Consider the following 22,262-nt stretch of genomic DNA (forward strand, 5'->3'; position numbering starts at 1 on the left):
ATTTCATGACAAAAAAATCAGATAAATAATATTTTATGTGATTGAATTTTGCGAGAGGATTACTATTTTTTACATGAAAATGAAAAAATATATTATTGTCAACGAAACTTTAAATCCGTTTTTTATAAAAGTTTTTTTTCAAATGTTGTACGTATTTTACAGTGCAGGTTTCGCGTTATTCTTAGAAGATTGGGTAAAATTTTAAAGCATGTCTATAAGGATGTTTAATATAGAAAACCAATTCTCCCTTCTTTAACTTTCACACAATACCCCGTTGAACAATGATCTTTCAGCTGATTCATTGCACACGACCGGTAAAGGAAGTAGTTTGTCAGGTTCCGGGTGAATTTCACCCTTAAGAAGTTTTGTAATGTAATCTTTTAAAGGGGGAGAAAAAATAAGAAAGATGTCTTAAATGGAGTTTTACATATTTGGATCGGTTGTAAGCGTTAAATAAACGAAAACGAGGAAGGACTTAAATATTATATATAAAACAATAATTAAATTAAATTTATTTTTATCTTATTCAAACCTTTATTATGCGTACCTACCATGTAACATTACGTTCCGCAATTAAGTATTCATTTTATATATTATTTAAATGCTACTTATTAAAACGACTTTATTTTGAGAATAAGTTTAAGAAGTTGTTACAAAACTAAAGTGGTTTCATAAAACAAAACTGTATTTAATTAAACTTCCCAGAGCATCTATTTGATAATGAAGATGACGATTGAAATACATGGTAAAGATACTTTTAACATCAAGTCTGGAATTTATATCTAATTAGTTGTGGGTCCAGTTTTTTAGTAATCAAGATAAAATATCAATTTAAAAAACTGTTTATTTGATTTTTCACCAAATGAATGTCAAGTCAATGTTATCTACACTGCTTGGTTGAAATAATAACTTCCGTATGGAATCTCAGTCCTGTTATACATATTCCCACCACAATAACATCTTTATCTATACCTATTTAGATATTAACAATAATTTTAATCAATATATCGAGTTTATTTGATTTAACAAGTAATTTTATACGTATAGTATACGAGTATATCAGCGTAAAAACGGCCAAATGTGTTCTACCACGAGCTTTAATTACAAGACGATGACTCGGCATCTTAAAATTTAGTTCCGGGTCCCTTAAATAAATGGCATATGTTCCCTATCTTCATGCTTTGCACTTTTTTAGAGGGATGATTTCTCGGAAAAAATGCATACGGAAACTGTCGAAATAACCTTAGAGATAAAATAGGGAAATTCATTTTTGGTTAAAAAAATTTTTGAAACATTACTTTATTCTGACAATGAACAAACTACTACTACACATGTTTCGTTCCTACATGCTGAGAATGCTCCGCATCCCTTGAAATTTGTGTGTGAATAACCTACGCCTATTTCTGTTACCTACCTAGTTGTTGATATATGTAATCTAAATAGCGCTTCAGGGCCCAGTCCAGGGTAATATTAATATTATGTAAATAATAGAGTGAAATAAACTTATATTTATTTTGATCCCGTTGAGAATTGAACGTAGGACCTTCAATAATGTAGCCAAACGCCTTATCCATCATATCTCCTCAAGTAAAATACCTAGTAAAAAATTGAAGAAGAAAAACTAGTTACAAAATACGTACATACATGAATGACATGGTAATTTATTGTTCATGTATCATCAATACATGAACATATGTATTTATATATATGAGTACAAGCATATATAAATACATTCGCGTGACTTGCATTTATATTTCCTTCTAAGATAATGTTTTAAACGTTGAGTGAAACTTCTTGAAAACGGTTTTCTATTCAACCGTAATGCATTTATTTCCATTCTATCAACAGACAACTGCAATTCACTTCTCAACTTTCAGAACTTTCTTCAAATTGCTTTTACTTGACATCGTCCTAACAACTTTTCGTTACGTAATAGGTGAATTGGTAACGTAATAATAATTATTTCTTGCACGAAAAACAAAACAATTGAGATTTCAAAGCAGTGAAATGAAATTGAAATTCATTAAAATGCAATAAAATATCATTTACTCATTGTAAAATAGTTTGTTGAAAATAGTCTTTCTAGATTTTAAATTGTGTTAATGCCAGGAGATTAATGAAATATTGACTATTATACATAAAATTCGTTAATTTTTATGTTGATATCGTATCTAGGATGCGTCGAAAACGATATTTCATTTAAATTATTTAGCAACGAGCATATTCATGTAAAAAAAACTTAATTTTAATTAAATTAAATTAAATTATTAAAAAAATTACTAAAAAATTACGGTAAGTATTAATTTTCAAATTTACCAAAAGAAAAATATATCATTAATTTATATCTAGAGAGATTAAAAAGGCAGTTATGGAGCTTACAACTTGTCATTGGCTAATTTAGGTGATCGTTCTTTACACTGCGTAATATTTATAATTTTTCCAACTATATAACTCAAAATAGTCACGGGCAGGTCCTTGCCTTGTAAATTCTCAGACATTCAGGTTTATATTTCAATTACTTCCTCTTCTCTGTTGAGATTTCGATGATAGATCCTTGTGAGATTAAATGCAGCATTTATGAATATAAATCTGAACATACTCAAAATATTGTTAAGGTCATAAGTTCCTCCCTGGATAAAATTTAATTAATTATTATTTTAGTATTAATCAATATAATTTAATTGAAGATTAAGGTAAAATGAAAAGTTCGTAATGATTTTTTTACAGGATAACATAGTTACTTCATTTAATGTGTTTATACTTATGACTTCGTCATTTCGTGGGAATATTCCTACATCCTTTCACACATCCTAATTGTCCTTTCCGACTTATTGTCATCGAATACTGCCTCTTTTCACATTCTTTCTCCTGCGGTTTCCTTCACGCCGAGTTTCATCATTAGCTAACGAGGTGTTTTATTATACGTTCTACCACGGGCGGTGTCAATATCATCCCTTGTCACTTAATATAGGGAAGTCGGAAGGAAACCGGCGATTATTTAGTGTGGGAAGACTTTAAATATCGTGGGAGAATTTTACGAGAAATGTGGGAATTTTAAGACAATTTTTGAAGTTATCAACATTTGTAAGAAAAATTTTCATGCATACTCGTATATTTATTTTTTTTAATAAAAAGAGAAATATTTGCGTTTTTATTATTTACAAAAATATTTTAAATTCAAACTTTGTATTTTTGTGACTATAAGCGGCTCATTATAAGAAATAGGTATCAATTTATGGTAGAGGACACCAACCAATTAAACAAAAAAGTACAGAATAAGTCTTCTTAAATAAGTGGAATGCAGATTTTTCTTCCTCGTAGTAAATATTAAGATAAAAATTCATAAAAAATGAATACAACAGCACTATTTTAAAGCTAATAAACATAATAAAAACATCAATGTAAAACGTGATTATTTAAATAAATAAATCAAGATACTTTATTTTTTTAGGGAATATTTAAACTAATAATAATTAATAATAAAACCTTTTTCCACACCCCAATAGTGCATAGGGCACTGCTTCATATAAACGCAGTGTTATCTTGATCGTTTACACATGAAGGAAAGGTGATCAGGTACCAGTCCAGGGTAATATTGAATAAATATTACAGTGAAAAAATCACTTATATTTATTTGACCCCCCCTGGGAATCGAACCCGGGACCTCCAGAACGGTAGCCGAGCGTGTTGACCATTACACTACGGAGGCGGACAGAATAAATTAAAAAATTAAATTAAAATACATAATTTTTATATAATTTAATTTTAATATTTTTATTGTATACCACGTGTATTATGGATAGCAACCATGGTCGTGACACACTACCCGCGTCAAGGAGACCTAGCGTTTACACTCCATTCACCGAATCTCATTACCTGGTACTTACCTTCAATTAACCTACCTCTTCCGTCGTCTCCCTTTCCAATGGAGTATATCTCCTCGGCGCACGCGCACCAGACCGTTTCCGCAACTCCAATATCCGAATCACAGCCTTCCCGGGCTTTTCGAAACAGAGCCATCTTGACTTCCGCTTCCTTCCGAACGTGGGTGGGAACCCCCGAAGCTTGAAGCGCCCAGCTGACCGTGAAACTAGATGAATGAATGTCATACAAGTAATGAGTAATACAATTTCATTCATGTAATTTTGAAGGAATATGTCGGTACTTCCTTTGAGGATGTGACGTCATAATTACTTCACGGTTTACTGTTTGAAATGCAGTGATATGATAAATATATTATATCTCTACGGCAAATACAAATTATGTAAAATAAAAATGGGATTGATTGCAACAAGTAAGAATTCTAATAACGTATTCTGACTTTGATGAACAAACAGCATACATTTAAAGTATTTATAATCAAAATATTTTTTTTACTTCTTTGTGAAAAATAATCGCATTTTTTAATTATTACTGGGACTACATAAAATTATGAATGTTTGTTAGTTCACATCGATTGGAATCGAAAATAATGTCTATCAAAAGAAAATAATTATCTAATTCAAAGGTATGTGTATTTTTAATTGATCTGATAATTGTGATAAATTATAAAGAAAAAAAATCTATTTAAAATATCAGTGTATGTTATAATTAATGGTAAAAATGTATGTGTGAGTATGTATATATTAGGTATTTAAATAAAAGCTTACCGTAATATTTAGAAGCACCCAACGCAGACACTTTAGATATTTTATATTTTAAATATTCTTTTAAACCTCTATCCGCCTCCATAGTGTAATGGTAAGTAGGTTTTGCTACCGCGCCGAAGGTCCCGGGTTCGATTCCCAGGATGGTAAAAATAAATATAATTAATTTTCATTATAATTTTGATTTGATATAACTCTGGACCCGTAAAGCAGGACTAATCATTGGATTTGTGTAATTTACGATCGAGATAACACTGTGTCGATTCGATAAAGTGCCCTATGCACCGTTGAGAGCGGATAAAAGTTAGAAGAATATGCAACCAGTACAACTCGACGATGTATCTTCAACTGAGCGATCAGGAGAACATGAGGAGTCAGATGTATTCCAAAGTTAGATCCGATTTCTCTCCCGCTGCGCTTGGAAATATCACATAAAAAATAACAAAATCAGAAATGAAATCCCTCCACACAGAAAACATTATTTTAATGCATCCTAAAATGTGTATTTATATACTATCGACTCATGCTAAGAATTCTTAATAATACTTAATTTCAATAAATATTTCGTTGTTCAATACTCAATTAAGTGTACGAATAAATATCTTATTTTTGACATCTCATCAAAGACGAAGAAGAATATGGAAGTCTGGGCATTTACGGGGCTGACGCTCACTGATCGCTCACTCCTTTCAAGAACGTCATGAATAAAAAAAAATGATTTTTCAGGAGAACGTTTTTAATGTTTAAAAATATAACACAATGTATTAAAAATAAATATCAAGCCACTTATTGAACTATTTACTATGCAACGGATCTTTTTAGGTAAAACCTGAATATTTTTTCTCCATTTAAAAAATATTTAGTTTATTTAAAAAAATAATTACACAATACCATTTCCTCAAAATGTAAAAACAACATTTTCTGTCCTGTAGCGGGTAAATATAAAGTTAAAAATATGCCTCTTTTGCTGGGATAAAGTACATTTTCTGGGCATTCCGAAAACATGCTCAGCTGAAAATCGACGATTTTTGATTTATGACGTTCTTGAAAGGAGTGAGCGATATATATGAACCAATTTCGAAACCTTGTTTTTGAATCACTAAAACTTTACTAGAGACATCTATTTATGTGAACAAGTATTTGGACACACTGAAAATGTTGTAAATAAATATCTTGATGAAATCTTTATATCCTATATTCATTTATGAGATTCTTACTCTTACATATGTTTTCACATTTATTTTTTACTGTTACTTTTCTACATTATTTTTTAATATTTCAAAAAAAAATATCACTCCATACCTGTTTTTTTGTTTAATTTTTCTGTTTTAAAATTATTAAAATTATCTTCACAAAATATTGAATACTGTATTTTATTGTAAATAACATTGTATCATACAGGTTTTGTCTATGAATGTTTTTTTGTTTGTGTTTTAAGTATATCTCAATGAATAACATGAAGTATTGAGAAGTAAAATATTAAAAAATAAATAAAAAGAAAGGGAATACCCGGATTCGTCTGCAATTTTATTAATTAATTAAATACCCTTCTATATATTTTTCTAATGTAATAATTTGGGACGTATTTCATAATATACTCATGCAAGTATGTATTTATAGAATTGAAATAAGTACTAATTTTTAAATTTATTCATTTTGGTTAGTACTTAAGAGGTCAAAACCAGAATAATTATTGTTTTAAGAGAACAAAGGGAGGAGAAAGAAAAATCTTTTGTTTAATAATTATATCTATCCATATTAAACTCGTGTTGGTTTATATATGTACATTATACATGCGTATTTTAGGTGGTTGCTAAACATAAAATACTAAATACTCCCAGTACTTTTAATACATTTAAAAATGAAAATACTTTTTGCTTTACAACTGATCAAACCACTGACAGAAGAAAAAAATCAGAACTACTGACAGATGAAAAAAATCTAAGTTAGTAAACTGTTTAAAAATGCGTTGAATTTTTTTTAAATGAATTTTTCGTATGGCTTAAACTAGAACCTTCTGTTGTAATTCAATTTTTTCTCTCATTTAAACAAAATTATCGTAAAGCAATTATGTAATATGTTTTAAATGTCTTATTTATTAATTTGTTTGTTATTGTATTTTTTATAATCATTTAATTATTAATTTTTATTTTTTAAGAAAGAATGCGGATAATTTTTATGAGTACTGATATGCAATCCCTAAGATCCTTTACATATCGTAGCCATACAGGAGAAAGTGACCAAGTGTATTTTTCACAAAAACGTGATCATTGACTTTTTGATATCTTAATAGCTTAATCTTGCCCTGAAAAAAATCCCTAAGGATTTTAAACTTGTAAGTATAATATATTGACTTGTTAAAAATGACTAACTGCATTGATGTTTAATTTCTTGCCAAGCAAAAGTGACTTAAATGGCCCTTCTGAACATTTTACGTTTTGTTAGTTGGTCACTTTCTGCTGTACGACTACGATATGTACATCATGAGTGTCTTGCGCGCAATCGTCTTAGTATAATTAATGATATTGTTGACCGCACATCAATCCGATGTAGTGCCCTATGCACCATTGCGTGCAGAAAGGAAACGGGAATTTCCTTTAAATATCATTTGTGTTGTTTTTATCTGTCGTTGAAAATATTCGTTTTAAAAGTTGAATATCCCTTAGGATGACGAAATTGGTATTAGTTACAACCAGTTAGAAGGAGTCAGTGACATTCAACAAGACTGTAAGGCGTAAGGCCAAGATCAAAGTACTTTAATACAGGCTTTTATTTCATTGTTCAAGGATTAACGCTGTGAAATTTAATTACCTACACTGCTTTTACATAAACTCACTGTAGTTTTCACGTTTCGGATATTTTATTACTCAGCAAGCCTGGTGGCATGAATCCAACAAATTTGTTCATATTGCATTTAAAAAAATTAAATATATACTTATCTGCAGTTTTGCTGTACATATTTAAGAAATCACTCGTTTTTTTATACTCACCAACCTAGTTTGTTTTTTTTTTAATGGAGTTTTTTTTATTATTTTCACAAAATGAATAAAAAAAAATGTAATTAGAAAATAATATAAAGGTACCTATACATAAGAAGAAAAAAATATATAGTACGATATCTAATGTACATATATATGAAAGTAAGTAAATGTAAGGTTAAGTAAGTACCCAGACAAAAAAATCATAAATATGTAAAACAAAACTGTAGAAAAATGTACGTAAAGTTTGTCTTTGCTCCATAATTATGATTTTTTTATTCACATTTATATTAGATTATTTAAATGATGCAAAAATAAAAATAATAACAATAAAACGTGAAAATAAACAATCGTTGTATTTTGTATATTAAAAGCATTGTTAACTTTATGATAAAGTAATATAACACCCTCCTTAAAAGTTTTAAAAAACATTCATTTGTGATTATTGGTTTCGGAATAATCATTTTAATGACCTGATGATGGAATGATTATTCCGAAACCGGTGGTCACGAATTAGTGATTTTTGAACGTGAACGATGAATGATAAGGAGAGTGTTACAACACTCGTTGCTTAGGCTCGTTCTATAATAAAATAAAAATTATTTTTTTAGACATTATAAAATAAAACAACTTTGCTTTAACCACTTTTTATTGGTACACTTTACCCAACCGATTTCGACAAGAACCTTATCATCATCAGGGTTTATGTACTAAATTCTTAAACAATGTTTTAGAATTAAGATTTTAAAAATATAATTTAAGAAATATGATTTAAAAATCCTAAATTATATTTTTATTGTGCATTGCGTAGCAACTCCGAGATTCTTGTCGAAACCGGTTGGTTAAAGTGTACTAATAACAAAATAAAAAAGTGGTTAAAACAAAGTTGTTTTATTTTATAAAGTTTATTAAATGTACCACAAAGTTTCTGCGAAAAACATTTAAGAAATAAAATTATTTTATTTGTATAAGCGCTTAACCCAAACCACAAGTGCGGTTTATTTAAGAAAACTTACTAATATCAAGTTAACACGATATTGAGACCCTTTGCATGTAAGTGGAAGCGTTGATACAGGAGCAAAGCAGTAAATCTTAAGGATAAATGAGTTAAGAAACAAAGCATTAGCTGACGCTGTTGACAAAGCCCTTTCACAGGGTCCAAGTGAATGAAAACCGCAAGTTGTCTTAAATAGAACGTCACCGGAGGATTACACAATGGGAGGTATTTCCTTTCAAGAATACGGTATTCGTTACGGGTTTATTAAAAAAAATACATTAAATTATTCTCATGAAAAATGAGAAAGCTCAGTCCAGGTTAAATTAATTCCAATTAATTCTAAGTGAGCTTATTCTCTTTAAACTCTTCATTTGTCCAACATCTTTTCCAGCCCAAGAATACCGTAAAAAAAGAGTAATAAATACAGTTCTTCTTCTTTCTTCGGCAAGCTGCGTCTCTTGACAGATTAACTACGTTTTATTTCTTGAATGTTTTTCGCAGATACTTTTTTGGCACATTTCATAAACTTGAAAATGAAACAACTTTGTTATAACCACTTCTTTAAATTTATTATTAGTACACTTTAACCAACCAGTTTTGACAAGAACCTTGGAGTTGTTACGAAATGCGCAATAAAAATGTGATTTAGGAGTTTTTAAATCACATTTTTAACTCACATTTATTTAATCATATTTTCATATGGTGTACGGAGTGTATGAAAGTTTTTGGTAAGGGAATGTAATTAACTGTGAGTATTTTAATGTTTAAGAATTTAATAAACCCTGATGATGACAAGGTTTTTGTCGAAACCGGTTGGTTAACGTGTACTAATAATAAAATTTAAATAGTGGTTAAAACAAAGTTGTTTAATTTTATAAAGTTTACGTTTTATTTTTTTATTGTATATATCATTCATCATATCATTATCCAAGTCTTTATAAGTGCCCTTGAGGTAGTATAAAACAAAAATTACTCTTTATAAATAATCTAAAATTAGTGTTATTAGCCTCTTCTTCTTCTTCTTCTTCTTCTTCTGTGCGTGTCATGTTAGGTCCCCATGACGTCGGCTATCACTTGAGAGTAATAGTCCTTGTCTTGGGCTGATCTATATAGCATTTCGACGGTTCTGATACATATTCCCACATCTCATCGACCTTCTATTATGCGTTTTATGATCAGATACAATAATAACTCGTACTTCTCTCAGTCAGCAACTATCTTCCTATTCTTGCCTTTATAACATATTTGCGTTGCTGACCATATCGGTCCATGGAATGCGTAGCATTCATCAACCTTATTTTAAATGCCTTTGTCCGGTGACTTTTTACTCAAAATAATGAATATAAAAGTGTAAATACCCTTCAGACTCAGAGTAATATCACCGGGAATCGAACCTAGGACTTGGCGCATACTTTAAAACTTTTAAACCACTACGCTACATACGGCTAGAAATAACGCAAAGGATACGCAATCTTTACAAAAAAAACTTATCTCTTCTCTGTATCAACTTGTATGAAAAGGAGGTTATCGAATTACCCTCTCGTGGCTAAGTGGGTGAGATCCGCCTCGCCTCCCACGTCGCCGGGTTCGAGTCCCGAGATGGCCTACCGCACGGTCATCAGCGCTCGTAGACAAAGGGTCGCATCTGCATTGTTACAAGACACAAAAAGAAACAAAATACCTGGTACTTGAAGTAACCGCACTCGTCACCAAATTCTGAAAAACTAGGACGATAATATTGCATACTTTATTTCTTTACGCACGAAACCTGCCTTGGTTTGTATTATACGTACTTTGTACCGAAATGAACAAAAGAAAATGTTATTTTAACGCCTTGAACGTTAACCAGCCGTATTGCTATAAATATGTTTATATCTTCTTAACCCCTTTAGAACTGCGTGATATAAATAAACGTTTTTGGAACATATGTAGTTCCCAAATATACATAATATAAGTTATCATTTCGTATGACGTGTTTATACATTTTGTACATTTGAGAAGTATATTATCAAGGGCTAACAAGATTTGTAAAGACATAAAAATGTGGTAATTCGTTGTAAAAAACAAAAGACTAACAGTAGAAGTTACTTTAAATATGGAATTAAATCATGGATTTGGAAAAAGAATTATGAGAGGAGACTAAATGAATTTTGAAGTCAGGAATATTTGTCAAATGCTGAAGCAATGAAAAAATGCAAGGATCAGTAAAGCATTATTGATGTAATTTAAAAAAAAACGGTGTATTGAGATGATTTGGATATGTGGAACGAATAGGTGAGTAATAGTAATCTATGTAAATTTTCAAATAATTGAAGATAAACAGGTTAGAACATATTATAACAATATGTTTTCTTACTAACAGGACTTCAGAAAAACGTCTTGAACATTTATTCTTTTCAATATCTAATCGTTTTTCACTTGACTATTTTTTAAGAAATAAAAAAAAAAACTTGTTTACATGACAGTATACGTCAAGGCGTTAAAAACTGCCCCCTCTAAATATAAAACGTATGGGAAGGTATGCATATTTTGAAAGCGAAACCTTTCACAAAGGCTTCGGAGAGTGAAAGTTACGCGACACAATAACTACGTGTGAGCACGTGTTATGTTATAGTACCACACACCCTTGCGCATATCGCTCAAGTTACCCCTCAAGACGTGATACACTTTGTAGAAATGTCATTTTTCTCCCAAGTTAAAACTTTGAACGCATATTATTCGTATAACCTTTTTACTTTGCTTTCAACGTCGGTTTTTTTACTGCCAGTCCATTCATTCAGCGAAAGTGTAGCCAACATTTTTATGATACAAAATGCTGAAAAAAATCCTCTTCCACGAATGGGTTAAATAATACAAATATAGGCGGTCTTATTACTTTTATCTGATACTTTTTTTCGGATGGGTTTATTTTTTTTAAATTTTTGTAAGACGTAAATTTTTTTACCGACTATTTTTGCTTGTCAGTTGTTTTCAAACACATTAAATTCATGGATTTTTATTGTGTCAAAAAAATAAATAAATACTAGATACTTTAAAGGTTTGTTATAATTTTTAAAAAGAACACCAACGTTGACACAAAACGAAATGATTTTTTAATATCGAGTGTTATTGATTTTCAATAAAATGACACAGTGAATAAAGTGATTCGTTTCACCAGAAAATGATAGATTGTAAGCCCAATATTGTCTCCAAAAAGGATTCGAAGAGAAAAGTTGTTTGTATTTTAGTACATATGAGTGTCAAATTTTCACTTGAATTAAGTGATATGATTTCTAAAATATAAGGATTTTTTTATAATCCGTATTAGATCAGGGCACATAGTCTAGTTTTATAGTGAGAAAAAAAAGATACTTTTTAATCTAGTATATATATTATTTTACAATAAAATATGTGTGTCCATAGTGATTTCATTTTGATATGATGTCATATTTCTCGTGAAACATTTTAATGATTAAATAAGTCACTTGTTATTATACCACTTGAGTTTTATTAAAGACTACTAGTTTCAGAAGCTAAACTTTCATCATTCAGGTCTGAATAAAAACTTTGTGTTTTTATGTTCTGAACGTTTTTATTCAGACCTGAATGATGGAAGTTTAGCTTCTGAAACTAGAAGTCTTTATTTTTTTGACATCTCATCAAAGATGAAGAAGAATATGGAATTCGAGCACTTACGGGGCTGACGACCGTCATAGGCTGGTTTAGTGATCACTTTACACACGTGTAACATTCACCAATTCTACCTATTATTGACAACCACACTACTCAAATTCTTGGAAGTTCTGTATATATGAATCAATTTAGAAACCTTGTTCTTGAATCACTAGAACTTCACTAGAGACATCTATTGGTGAGATGTAAAAAAAATTATATGAAAATAACTCTTGTAATTGGAGATAATCCAGATTTTGTGAACAAGTATTTGGACACACTCAAAATGTTCTAAGTAGTCTTTAATAAAACTCAAGTGGTATAAAAACAAGTGTTTTATTTAATCATTGTAACATGTCTTACCACAAAGTTAATACTGAAACAATTAATAAAATAAACATTTTAATAGTTCACATTCGTTGATTTGTTTAAATCGTGGTTTTACACCCCTAATGTATCTAAGGGGATGCGTGACAAGTGCGTGCAGATTTTTCAGGAGTGAAGAAACGTGACTGAAGGGATGTACGGAATGCAGTTCACCCCACACTAAAAGGAAATAGGGGTAGACCTCACAATCTTTAATTGCGCAGCGTCATTAAGGAATGGAAACTTCTTTGCATACAATTGATACTGATTTAAAATTTACCTTGTTTTGTTTTTATTTTTTGATAAGCTGAGGTATTGTTATATAAAAAATATATGTTACTTACTTACTTACTTATAACCCTTATCCGCACACAATGGTGCATAGGGCACTGCATTGAATTGGCGCAGTGTTATCTTGATCATTACTTACATAAAGGCAAGGTGATCACTCTTGCGCTTCAGAAACCAGTCCAGGGTAATATTATATAAATATTTTAAAAAATCACTTATATTTATTTTCGCCCCCCCTGGGAATCGAACAAAAAGTGTAAAATCACTAATATTTATTTTCACCCCCCCTGGGAATCGAACCCGGGACCTCCAGCATGGTAGCTAAACACGCTGACCATTACACCACGGAGGCGGACAAATATATATATATATATATATATATAAATATATATATATATATATATATATATATATATATATATATATATATATATATATATATATATATATATATATATATATATATATTTTTTTTTTTTTTAATGTATAATTACTGTAAATGAGGTACAGGTAGGAGAGGATCGTGTAGTGTATTTCAATATATAATTTTTCAATTGAAAAGCGTTTTAACAATAGATTTTTTTTTATCGAAAATGATTCATAAAACATAAAAAGTTAAAAGTGTAATATTTTCTTTTAATGTATAAAAAAGTACAAACATTAAAATGAAATATTTTTAGCAGTGGATTAGTCACTTGTTTAAAAAAAAAATTGAAGTTTTCTAATTCATCCGGTATATCAATCAAACATAATAGATTTCAATGATTTTTTTTTCATTTTTCGATAATTTAAATTAATGTGTAAAAATAATAAACTGCCAAATCAATGACTTCATTCCGTGGCAATCTGGTATTTGGAAAACTTTTTTAATTATGAACACTTAAAAAATTATTTGTTCATAAATGATTTTGTTAAAACATTTTAAAGTACTCTCCATTAAAACTATGGAGATAATCACGTTAACGGATAATCTCAGAGCAGAATTATACCTCTTTGACTAGGTTTTTACGCAATTAGAACCTTCTAGTAACTCTCTAAAGGACTTCTTCGTCTTTCTCAATCATCGCTCCGTCTCTATCTTCCATCTTCCTTTATAATTCATCGTTCGCTCTCCTTCTTCTTCCATCAGTAATCCTTCAACCCCCTCGCCCCGCGGCGGCCGCGGAGGGTGGCTTCGTACAAAGGACAACCCTTTCACGTCTTCGCCAATTTTGAAAAAAATCAAGCCTTTATTTCCATCTTTCAAAACGCGACAGGGGGTGACGTAATCATGGGGGCGAATCGACTGCGTGGACATTCATTTTTATTTATATTTATTTATATTCAATCAAAAGTATACCCTGCGTAGTTATGAAGGTTTATTATTAAGAACTTTATATGTTTTCTTCTGAAATGCTTAGCATTTGCATATTATTGGAATATAAAAAATTGACTAATCCAATTACATGCAAAGAATAGAAAATACATGCAAAAACAAAAGAGTTCCCCGATGGGAAGTATTTTAAAAAAATAATCCGCCGAAATCGATCAGACTGTTATATAATAAGTTAGAACTTTTTAGAATAAAATAGTCGTAAAAGCTTTCTTTAAAAATCATATTTTAAAGATTTTTATTTAAATCTAACATATTATAGAACTTTTTGAGGTCAGTTATTATTTTTGTTTCGTTCGTTGCATGAAATTTAATTGAAATATTTATTTCTCATTATGTTTCCAAAAACAATTCATAATTCAAACGAATGAGGTAAATGAGGTTTAAGATTATTTAAATTTTAAGGCAAAGGGTAGAAGATGTTAGCTTGAAAAAATGCATGATCCTTGCTGATTCACCCCTGATTCTTCATTTTTCCCCATCCTTGTTCAGGGTATGACTTACAACGTTCTTCTGCTAAAACAAATCACCAAGTATTTCTTTTCTGTTCGCCATTACACCGATTTGTGTGTGCAAAAGTACTTGACACAGGGAAGTGCAACAAATAAAAAAAATACAGATTTAGTGATTATCCTACAGTCAAATTAATGAAAATTTTCTATGGTACCCTAATGTTTTAAAAATTGATAAAAAAAAAATATGGTGAAAGAAATGTGATGTTTTTAAGAATCCTTTTTTTAAAAATAAGATGAAAATTTACATTCTTTTCTAGCTTAAAGTTACTTTAACAATTACGCATTATTCCTTTAATTCGGTGAACACGATATAAACCTATTGTATCAACCGGTAATGTAATAAGTACTAAGAGAGGCTGATGAAAAGTTTCAACCCCATAAAACTGTATGTGGAATGAAGACAGGTGTCTGTAATTCAATATTGCAGTTGCTAGCTTTAGAGAGATCTTTGATATCTATATTTAATAGAATTTAATATATTATTAGATTAAAACCAAAAGTTTTAGCTTTTCCACTTTATTTTTATTTGCCGACATCATCAGACTGGTGGGAGGCTATACAAATTGTTATGTTATATATAAAACAAGGCAGGAGTTGATAACCATGATTTGATTTGCCTTGTTTTATATATAACAACAATTTGTATAGCCTCCCACCAGTCTGATGATGTCGGTAACGACGAAACCCGGTCGCTGGTCAAATAAAAATAAAGTGGAAAAGCTAAAAATATTGGTTTTAATCTAATAATATATTTAAAATGCAATTCCATCACGAAGTGTCAGTGGATAATATAAATCTATTTAATAGAATTTATTTTGTAATTTACAGTATTTTTATTATGTTTTTATAAACACTATATAGCTTTTTAAATATTATATCCACCGCTAGTTTAGCTACAATGCTTTTTATATTAACATAATCATTCAAGAACCGAAAACAACAATTAATCTGAAAGTTCGTTATTTTACTAACGGCATCTGAAGGAATCTAAAAAAATGGTATTTTACTAATGATATCTAAAATAATCTAAAAGAAAACAGTATTTTACTAAACACATCTGAAAAAATCTGAATGTAAATAGTATTTTAATTACGACTTTATCAACCAATTTATGAGAATTTTCAAGGACAGTTGACAATATCTGCATTCTTGATTGTGTGTGAGGTAAAAAAGATTGCTTGTACGTCTCATAGACCGACAATTATACGCACATTTTTGCTTGCATATATATATGGAAATGCACACAGCTGGATGTACCACAAGTACATCCACTCACCTACATATATAAAAAGTAAACTGCACAAGTGCATAGGCGCTCACAACTCACTTTGGGGGAATGTCTACCGGGGTAGGTACCTGTCTTATAAAGCAGAGAAAGGACTCTTTGTCTTACTTAGGTACGGCAAAAGGGTTCTTTGGAAATGTATCTTAGAGAGGGTTGATGATAGTCGTGGTGTGGGACCCTTTTATGTTCCTCCTACATCTACAGTCGTCTGGACGGTATTCCTTTTGGTCCTGCCTGTCGTCATCAAGCCGTTTGAATGACGATTCTGCGACTTACGTACACTTATAACTTCTTTACAAACTTAATTTTTTTTTAATTTAAATTTTTATAAAAAAACCGATTTTTTTAACAACTATTACATATATTTTATGAAATGGTAATAAATATTTGCGAAAAAAATATGTCTAAGGGGATATTGACTAGTTTTTAAGTAAGTTTTTTTTAAATATTCTAAGTAATCATTTTTATCGAAAATATCTATTTCAAATGTTAGGGTTTAATAATGTTAGTAACACACATTAATGGAATTCTTAATTAATTATCGATAAAACTAAGGTGTATTAAAATGGTGAGGATAGTGGTACGAATGAGTGAGGAAAGAACGGTAAAACTAATTTAAGATACGAATAAAGTGAGAAATAAGAGCAGAGAAAAACATCGCATGGTCAAGTACGTCAAATGCTTAAAATTGATCAAGTCAGAATCGACCAGTAGAGGAGTTAGAGGAGTTACAAGTTAGAGGAGATGCACGAATGTGAAAGAGGCAAAGAATGTTTTAAAATACAAGAGTTGTGTGGCATTCTTTTACCTCTACCTACTCCTGTAGTGAAGCAGCTCGATGATGTTAGTTTTTTTCTTCGTCACATATTAAAATATGCAGCAACAAAAATAAACAAAAGTCCCGAAAGAGTGCTTAAAAAGCGGTGGCAATTTAAACAAGAAAGATAAGCATTAAAAGTAAATAATACAAAAAGAATTTCCTGTAAATTATCAAGGTTGCTTTAAGATAATTTTCTTAACTCTGACCTTTTAATCATAATACGTATTGAATTCATATAAAAATAATTTGCGTTGTATTTTCCCATATTGTAATTTTTCATTTGGACATTGGTCTAATTTGATGGCATACTGTGTCGCTAGGGTAGTTTGGGGTGGAAAGAGCTTTCCGCCAGCCGTGGTGCATCTTAACTCCCTAGTCTTGGTGCGGACCTACCCCAAACAGGGTCGGGGAAGGCTGTAGGCCTAGACGTTAGGGTGGGTCGAGGAGGCAAGCTAAGGTTTATGCAATTTGTGGAGACGTTGTATTCGCTGAATTTTGATGTCATTATGGAATATATAGGTCAAACGAGTTGGGAAAGATTATTTTTATTATTTAACAGATAGTTTGTACTTTAGTTGATAGGGGTTCGAGATAGATAAAAATAAGCATTAAAATTATTACTTTTTTTGTAAATGCGCTCATTTCGTAGAATTATATTTATAATATACTTATAATTTGAATGTCGTCCATATTTCACTGGACGAAAAGTTTAATTCATTTCATCCTCTCCTTGTTACTTAATATCGGGCTAGCTAACTTTTTACTCAAAATTGTCAATTGTCGCAGTCATATGTGGCGCGAGTAGAAAATGATTGATATCTTAGCGATACAATACATTAAAAAAACTAACTAATCACCACGTCGCTTCTCCGAAGTAGGCAGAGAGAATAGAATGCCACACCACTCTATCTTTGCAAACAATCCTCACCTCTTTCACATTCATGCATCACATTAATAATTCTAGTGATTCAAGAACAATGTTTCAAAATTGGTTCATATATATAGAGCTTCCAATAATTTGAGTAGTGTGGCTGTCAATAATAAGTAGAATTAGTGAATGTTACACGTGTGTAAAGTGATCACTTAAACCAGCCTATGAAGGTCGTCAGCGCCGTAAATGCCCAGACATCCACATTCTTCTTCTTCTTTGATGAGATGTCAAAGAATAATTTACAATAGCTACATTTTATGTTATTGAACACAGTGATCCATTTTAAATTTAAGCTTTTGCACATAATTCAGGGTGCAACCGATGAATTTTCTTTATAATATTTCATCCAATCTAAATTATATCATACAAATCTCAGACGGCACATCCAAGCAAACCCCACTAACTGTTTTCACGACTGCGTATTGATTTTAGTTTGCATATAATGAAGGCTCGATGCTTACTTAGAGTTTTTTTTAATACGGCCTACCTTTTATTACGAACTGCTTGCGACTGCTGACTTGAGCTTTGGCGGTCCCGGGGGGTGGGTAGAAGGGGCAGGGGCTGCGGGGGCTGGGGGTGAAGGGAGGGGGTGGGGTGACGGGTCAGAGAGAAAAGAATGACAAATTAATTAATGTAAATAATTTCGTTTCCACTTCAACGGGCCGATACTGGTGACAAATTTGAATAGGGTACTCGAGATTAAAAATCTGGGTAAATTGTCAATTTGGTTTTAGGAGTACACCTTTATAGCAACATTTCATTTATCATAGCATACATGTAGCAATATTTGTATATGAACATAATTAACATTTGAATGTATTTTTATATTAGCAGCATGAATAATATGTCGACTCTGATTTGGTTAGTTTTAAATTAAATATAATATGCATAATATATTTATGTATGTATATAATGCATACATATGTACAAATATATTTTTAAACCATATTATTCCTCATATAATTCCGACATAACGGTGCAGAAAAAAAAACATGTATATGGATCTAAGATATTCCACAATTTAAAGCATTTTGATGTTAACAAGAAAATCAATCTTATTTTTAATTTTCATTAATATGATAAATAATTAATAATAATAAAGCATTCAAAATTTGTATTTGGTAGTGAAAATTCTTAAAGGAACTTATTTTAATTGGAATTGGAATCGGATGGAGGTTTAGCTTCCGAATCTAGTCATAAATAAACTCAAGTGGTAAAAAACAAGTGTTTTCTTTAATAGTTTTAATAAAAATCAATAAAATGACAGATTGATGTTTGAATTTCATATTGGAAAAGTAAGTGAATTATTTCACCAATTTATAAATCCACCATCATTATAATTAATGTATTTTAACATATTAAAACTATTCAAACACAATATTTTTTTAAAATAAATTTTTAGTGTTTAATAATGATAAATATTTGATTTCTTGAATGTTTTTGCAGATACTTTGTGGCACATTTTATAAACTTTATAAAATAAAACAACTTTAACCACCTTTTATTTTTACTTTAACATTGAAATACTCATTGTAAGGTTATAGTTAATAGCCCTTCCCTTAATGTTTTAGAATTAGTACATAAACCCTGATGATGACAAGGTTCTTGTCGAAACCGGTTGGAAAAAGTGTACCAATAAAAAGTGGTTAAAACAATGTTGTTTTATCTTATAAAATTTATAAATATTTGAGTTTACATATTTTTATTTTTATTTTGTAAAAATCGAAAATATTGTTAATTTTTTTTTTTGCAAATTCTGTAAATCTGTCGCCTCGCCACCACAAAAATCGACTTGTATGAAGAGCGACAACCTTATTAAGAAAGTCATACACTTGTTATATTTTCTTCATTAAAATCCGTTAACGACCCTAAAAACAAACATCCACATTTTTCTCCTTATGAATTAATCCTCCTTCCCAAGTCTTCTCCATCTGAGGTTATTTAATGCACTCGGATGACTGCTACCACCTTCCCATCCCACGGGCTCGGTCTCTGGACGCGGTAGGGAGTTCAAGAATAGCCCAGGTTCGAATCAGGATGAAAGGAAAATATTTTGTAAATTAAAAGCATTGTTAACTTTGCGATTTGGTAATAAAAAATGAACGAATTTAAAGTGAACGATGAATGATAAGGAGAAGGAGAGTGTTTGAAAGGAAAATTTTCAAAAAAAAAATATTTTTCTAATTTTGTAGCACATATTTAGAAAACTAATGTTTAAACCCTGTTGGTGTATCAAATACTTTGACTGTTTTAGTTTGACACTGGCTACCATATAGATGCTTGAAAGCAGTCAATGTTGGTTCAAAAAACAACGTTGTCTTGTTAAAAACTTCAAGTTAATTTATCGTCTGCTTCGTCCGGGTTTAATGGAGTTTTACATTCGAAAGCTGAATTTTTATACATAAAGATATTGACATTTTTTTACATTAATACAAGTCAAAAACCATACCAGAGTGCCTAAGAGGTCACAGCTTTCCCACCCCTACTAATAAATTTGAAAAGTATATTAAGTTTCAGATAAATCATTTTTCATCAGTTGATTTGGCAGCCACTTTGTTGAAATATTCATTTTTAATTAAAGTTTTTCTTGGCAAATACCACAATGTCTAGTGTTTTTTTAAAAAAAAGTTTATAGTGGTATTTACCAAGTAAAACTTTATTTTAATCGTCGAATTTCAGTCAATATAAATTATTGAAAATTTTAAATTTAAACTAGTATGTTTTCTTCATCGAAGGATATTAGACGTTCAAAGGCAAAAAATCAAAATTTATGAAATAAAAAGTTTAAAATCTGAGGTAGTCAGTCTTGTTTGATTTTCACCAGTGCAAAATGCAACCCTGCAGTGCAACTACCCCTCTACTTGGTTCGCTTACTCCTTTCCTACTGTTTATAGGGTTATGCGACTGCTTAAGGGTAAAATTCCAACTTCCTGTATATCTAGACGAGAGACGAAGCAGTTTGGATAGTGTCGTTATTTTGCTTGATACTCATTTTATGATACAATGCTCAGGTTTAAAGGAGTATATTTGTTGTATTATTGTCGAATCGTGTCAAAACATTCATTTTGTTAGAATATTAAAATTTCAGTTGATATAAAAGGTATTATTTTTTTAAATAATGTTAAATTATAAAATCACTCCAATAATGAATAAATAGATAAAAGCGCGAGCATCACCTGACAGAAGTAAAATTTCTTAAAAATAACGCCTCTTTCACATCATATATTTTTAAAACGAGGCGTATATCAACCTTTCATACCTTTTTGAAGCTGTTTAAGTTTAGAAATGTCATTATGAATAAAATTTTCATAGTGTCAATAAAGTAACATAAATCTTTACAGATATAATCAAACAATCATGTAACACAAACGTTAAAAATCACAAAACACCATGATAAATATTACTTACAAATACATGCATGTGTTCATGCATGCCTCAGCTATTCATATGTAAAAAATGTGTGTATTTGATTACGCATTAAAAATATGAGTCATTTTTGTTTACCTGTTGTAGTTGCTGATATTAAAGGTAGTAAAATATCCATTGATTTCGGAGTTTTTATTTTCTGTTGGTTGAATTGATTTACTACGTTATTAATACATTTATCCCAAAAAACTGCAATGGTTTAGTATTTATTCATGCAAAATTATGTATTTTTTACTTTAATTGAAAATCATGATTATGTTTATGGATAGGATGCGAGGCAGACAATGACGTTCTTGCGGAGTTTTCTCAAGTCATTAAGGCCCCAGCATGGAATATTGAAATGAAATGATGTTTTGAGATCGCTCTGAAGCACTTCCCCATCTTCCCCTAGCCAAGGGTTGGGCGGTCCTACTTACCACGTCTCGTTCTCAACTCTTTCCTTCACCGTGGGGTAGAAAAATATACAGACTCGTATAAACACGGCATCAAACCAACCCTCTTTCCAAACCCTTCCACATTTTCCTTTCCAACAAACTTACCCTTCTACGAGACATGAAGGCTTCGAAGGACAGTGAAATGAGGAATGATTTTTGTAAACGCAAATTTTCTGAATCCCAACAAACCGCGTAAACGAGGCGAATAATTCTTATATCAAGCATCGTTTATAAAACAATTAAGTATATACTAGTAATAAAATAACACAGATTTATCCGAATATTGTTTTGATATTTTACAGTTTTCCCATTTAATTGAGTGTTTTAAATTTTGTAATTATGGTAAATTTATCAACAATCCTACCATAACTCATTTATTTATTTATTGGACAATTACAATAGCACAATTTTCGTGTGAAATCACCTCAAAGGCGCTTAACAATTTACAGTAAGATCAAAATTTAAAACGACATAAATAATTATTTTTCACATCAATATTGCAATAATCAAAATTTAATATTTCAACCTAAGAGTTTCTATATCGATTCTG

At 30.5% G+C, this 22,262-nt stretch overlaps 2 protein-coding genes across 6 annotated transcripts in view; one reads left to right on the forward strand and one right to left on the reverse strand.

The window, feature by feature from the left end:
- The window catches only part of LOC148304147 (uncharacterized), a 101,660-nt gene extending 96,685 nt beyond the window's left edge, over positions 1–4,975 (reverse strand). Inside the window, exons 1-2 of the mRNA XM_088268763.1 lie at positions 4,650–4,975; positions 3,903–4,090 (exon numbers count right to left, since the gene is read on the reverse strand). Coding sequence (XP_088124889.1) covers positions 3,903–4,090; positions 4,650–4,731 — 270 coding nt within the window. The 5' untranslated portion in view covers positions 4,732–4,975. The remainder of the gene's footprint in view (positions 1–3,902; positions 4,091–4,649) is intronic.
- LOC148304148 (homeobox protein prospero-like) overlaps positions 1–22,262 on the forward strand; it is a 155,830-nt gene that overhangs the window by 74,116 nt on the left and 59,452 nt on the right. The gene's annotated exons all lie outside the window — the stretch shown is intronic.

The sequence above is a fragment of the Brachycentrus maculatus genome, unplaced genomic scaffold (genome assembly GCF_059751285.1).
Source record: "Brachycentrus maculatus isolate JH-2025_06_01 unplaced genomic scaffold, ASM5975128v1 h1tg000328l, whole genome shotgun sequence".
NCBI lineage: Eukaryota > Metazoa > Arthropoda > Insecta > Trichoptera > Brachycentridae > Brachycentrus > Brachycentrus maculatus.